The 4,664-nt window shown below is 53.5% G+C and overlaps 1 protein-coding gene across 1 annotated transcript in view; it reads right to left on the minus strand.

The window, feature by feature from the left end:
* The window catches only part of XPO4 (exportin 4), a 67,148-nt gene that overhangs the window by 30,068 nt on the left and 32,416 nt on the right, over nucleotides 1–4,664 (minus strand). Inside the window, 2 exon segments of the mRNA XM_006904814.3 lie at nucleotides 2,284–2,458; nucleotides 2,688–2,845. Coding sequence (XP_006904876.1) covers nucleotides 2,284–2,458; nucleotides 2,688–2,845 — 333 coding nt within the window.

Here is a 4,664-nt window from a genome sequence, read left to right on the forward strand (position 1 = left end):
ATGGGTCTCCTCACGCATGGCCGCGGCCACCAGTGAGGACATGCGTCACGAACCACATGAGCATCGAGACCCTCTTTTTTAAAATCTGGCTACAGCAACTTAATCCTGGCCAGAGCCACGCATTTCTAAAAACGGGGACGGGCTGCACGTTCTCTGAACCCCGTTCTGGGATGATCCTCCCCAATAAAGCCAGGGCGCACGTGGAGTCTGCTTCCTGCTGGGAAAAGACGCTCCTTCCGTGTCAAAGGAAACCAGAAAACACTGCACAGAATTAGACTTACAAAGAAAACCACCTCTGACGTCACTGGCTTGCAGAGAATGAGGAACCAAGCGCGGTCTCACGTGGCACACAGGACACGTCACACGGCTTCCACGTCTGTCACCGGCACTCTGCACTTCTCTGTACACTGGGCAGGCCCCGCCAGGTGCGGGAGAAACCACAGCCCTCACTGCAGCACGGGGACCAGGACGGGACAAGGCTGAGCTGGCCCCAAGGTCCAGCAGGCGACGACGGCCTGGCTCAGGACCAGACCATTCCCCCCGGCTCATGGTCTCTGTTCCACACCGACTCCCAAAGGAGTTGTAGATCCCTCCACTTCTTCATTTTAACTTGAAAGGTCCTTTCTTTCTGTGCTTTTCCACTCCAGCTCGACGGCGAGTGCCACTACGTGCCAGCACCACAACCGCCAGGCGCCCAGGGGGCCACAGGCTGCACGTAATCAGAACTTTACCACGGAGTTAGCAGGCGGGGCCCCTGCTGTCTGAGGGCGCCCTGCGTGCAGCCCCCGCCCTGCCGAGCCACTAGGAGCCATGCGACACGCTGCACAAACATTATTTTTTAAAAACATTTTTTAAAGTCACAGGATTAAAAGAAACTGGTTGATGAAAAGAAAGGAGAAGCGACCCTCTGCTGCAGCGAGAGCCCCACACGCACGAGACGAGCACAGCCACCTGGGTGTCACGACCCCAGCGTCTCTGGTCACGATAAACCCACTTTAACCTGAAGCTCTTCAGGCCAAGAACGCTGCGCATCTCCCAGCAACTCTTCCGTAAACCGTCTGGGACGTCTGTAACCCGCTAACGGAAACCCCAAGGTCCCTGTGTTTCTACATGAGAGACTGACGTGCTGCTTAATCCACCAGATTCAGAAGAGAAAACACACGAACCTGCGGGGGGGGGGCAGACAAAGCTCAACGAACCACGCGAATGACACCTGAGTGAGTCAGGATTTGCGATCATCTGAATAAAGTGAATACCGAAGCCCACTGTATTTCCACACACAGAACATAATCCACCCCCCACCCCCTGCTCCGGAAAATTAAAACCCCGCGCACGATGCCTACCGCCTCTCTTCCTCCACGACCCACATCTTTTCCGGCGTGCAAGCATCTGCCTGGCCTGCTGTGTCATCAGACCGCTGCCCCGGCCAGACACAGCCACCCCCGAGTCTCTGCGCTCTGAAGGGACACGGAAAGCCCACGTGCACTTTGCCAGACGCCCAAACAAACAACTCGGTGAAAGTTTGGCATGAAATTCTGACAGACTTACAGTTTTTGTTCCCTTAGAATCTCTGAAAAGATCCACATTTTGATTCGTAAAGAGAAAAACGAGTGCCCCAATTTAATGACTACTCTGCAGGGAAAAACATCCATTATTTCCCATGATTCATGTGCTTATTCATGGCTGTTACAAACACAGCTGTCAAGGAGTTCAAGTACATGTTTTCCAAATTAAATATAAAAATCTGGAAAATATATATCTGAAAATATGTGCCCAAAACATCTTCAGTGCTGTTATTGGTCTTAATTTTCCTGAAAATTAAATTCTACCAAGACATGCTATTAAACCACAGCACCAAAAAATTGAAGAGCGCAGTCTGATCAAAATAAGAATGGTTACAAATATTTGAACTATTATATTCACATAATTTCCAGAAATCCGAAATTCAAAAGTTCTCTAGAAACATTCAAAGCTGCATGTAATCAGAACTTTACCACGGAGTTAGCAGCAACCTTTAAAGTTTTTATTGCTAAAATGGGCTTTCCACACACATTTCATTCCATTTCCTACATTCAGGTACCAAATTATTTCCAAGTCAAAATCTCGAGACCAATACATTTAATCTACTAAAATAATTTCGATCCACGAATATTTAAAAGTCACGTTCCCGAGCAGACTGCCAGAAAACACGCTCTCATAAACAACAGCGTGCGCCAGAATGCCCCGCGGCCGCACGCGGCGCCCGCAGGCGCGGCGGCTCCCGGGGACCAGGCCATCACTCACCACTTCCTCCAGCGCGGCGCTCCGCCCGAAGGAACAGGTGAGATGCGTGAGGCAGTTCACGAAGGAGGCAAACAGCTCGCTGGGCACGGCGGTCAGAACGCTCCGAGGAAACACCGTGATCAGGTTGCTGATGATGCTGGAGACCCCCACGGCTTCCGAGTCTTCTATTTCGATTCTACAAATCAGGCAGGAGCGTCACCAGGCGGTGGTGAGGACACGTCACAGTTACTCATTCCCAAACACGCAGAGATTACAACTTATCCGTTCACTTTTAAAGGCGTGTCTCCATATTAACTTCAAATTCAGAACACAAGAGGGCAGCGTGACTGGCTTCTTTCCCGCACTCTGCCCCCCGGGACGGAGACCCTGCAAGCCCCCAGAGCCCCCGCGGCCCCTGCGCCTACCCGTTGATGGTGCTCAGCAGCCCCTCGATGAAGCGCGCCAGGTACTCGACCTGGGCGGCCTCGTCCGGGAAGACGGGCCCGTGCAGCGAGGCGAGCTGGGCGAGGCACTGCAGCGAGTCCTGGGCCATGTCCGAGTCCTCCCGGATCTTGCGGTGGACCTGCGACAAGAACCACTAGCCCATAAAATAACCTTCTCTCGTCAGGGTCACGTGTCCGTCATGCCGAACGTGGTAAGAGAAAGTTCACCGCAGCTGGTTCTTTCTTGAAGACTGATTCCTGAATTAAACTACATTGGAGGATCGTCCCTCAGTCCACCTCACATTACAGGCCATGGCTTTTAACACAGCGGTTAACTTGGAACTGAGGGCTACCTGCATTCGGAAAACTGAGCTCTCTCCAGCACGTATGACAAAGGGAGAAGCAGACGCCAGCCAGTCAGACGGACGGCCGCTTCTAAAAACGGCAACGCCGAGATCATCTGCACTATGCCGGCTATGCCTCGCTGCAGCCCTTGCTGAAGCCAGCGGACGGTCCGCCCAGGAGTGTGCAGATGCTGCCTCGGCGAGATGAACAGCTGCACAGGCAGAAAGTCAGCACACACGCGGCCGCGAGGCACCCTAGCCGACCCGCACACGAGCCTTGTCTGCCTGGGTCTCGTTCCCTTGCACACCGTGGTTAATCGAGGCTAACAGCTCTAAAAACAAATGGCACAGTTCCGTTACGTTTCCAGCCACTTGGAACCCATCTAGGAGCTGTTTCGACGACGCGCTGTGGACGTGGAATGCCTGGCGTCCGTGTCCTGGAGGAAGGACGCGCCCCACACCCCGCCCCCTAAGCTCGCAGGGTCACTCGCATTCTCAGGCTTCAGAGGTGATCTGTAACCTGACGTAAGGACAACAGCCAAAGCAAGCAGGTGTTTATCTTGGGAACGACAAGTAACTGTGCGACATTCACTGTGACCGTTTCCTACTTCGTCGCTTCTCTTTCTACACAAACCTCTCTGCTTCCTGAGTGCCACAGAGATTGAAACGTTTATTCTCTGTTCCGGGTCATGTTCACTCTGACTCTGCAAATAATTAAAAGCACTCGACGCCGAGCTGTTTCTCTGAGTACTCACAGCCGCAGCGCTGGGACTGTGAGCAGACGATGGATGCTCACCCGCCCGCCGAGTCCACTCGCCTCTACTCCCGGAACTTAAGATTCTAAGGCCTTTACAATGCCCCAAAGCCCCGAGGTTAACTGTTCTGCTGACATGTTTCAGCATCACCCTCTTTGGTCCAGAACAGGGGTCTGCAAACCACAGCCCAGGTCCGAGCCTGGCCGCCCGCCTGTATCGTGGCCCGCAGAACGGCTCCCACATCTGTGTGGCTGGGGAGGGGAGCTCAAAGACCATGCCGCGTCGTGGGAGGATGACGCGATACCCGCACTTCTGCAGCAGTAGATACGGTTCTGCTGGGACGCTTCCGGTGTGCTTAGGTGCCGTCTGTGGCAGCTTTAGGGTCACGCTACAACGGCAGAGCCGAGTGGCTGCCTCAGAGAACACGTGACCTGTGCGGCCTCATGTCTATGACCTGGCCTTCTCAGAAGTCTGCTAATCCCTGCTCTAGAACACACGTTTTTCAAAATACGTTCTGCTGCTCTACATCTCGTGTAGTAAGTTGAAAGTGCAACACGCAAACTCACACGTGCGCACTGTCCACCTCCGAACAACCGCGCCCCGGACTCCTCATCCGAACAGCGCAGCTGAGCGGTCTCCGCGCCATGCCCCTGACCTCATCGACACTCATGCACTCGTGACACCCAGGGGTGCGTTCTGTCAGGGGCCCGAGGCAACGTGGGGCGAGAGGGTTTCTCCTCTGCACACAGAACCTTATGGCTGCTTGTTCCTGGGCTAGGAGTGACACATCGAAAGAGAAGATACTCTCAATGAAATAACTAACGCTGATTATGTAATAGAATAAAATAAAGTGAAAACAG

This window comes from Pteropus alecto, unplaced genomic scaffold (genome assembly GCF_000325575.1).
Source record: "Pteropus alecto unplaced genomic scaffold, ASM32557v1 scaffold80, whole genome shotgun sequence".
In the NCBI taxonomy this organism is placed as follows: Eukaryota; Metazoa; Chordata; class Mammalia; order Chiroptera; family Pteropodidae; genus Pteropus; species Pteropus alecto.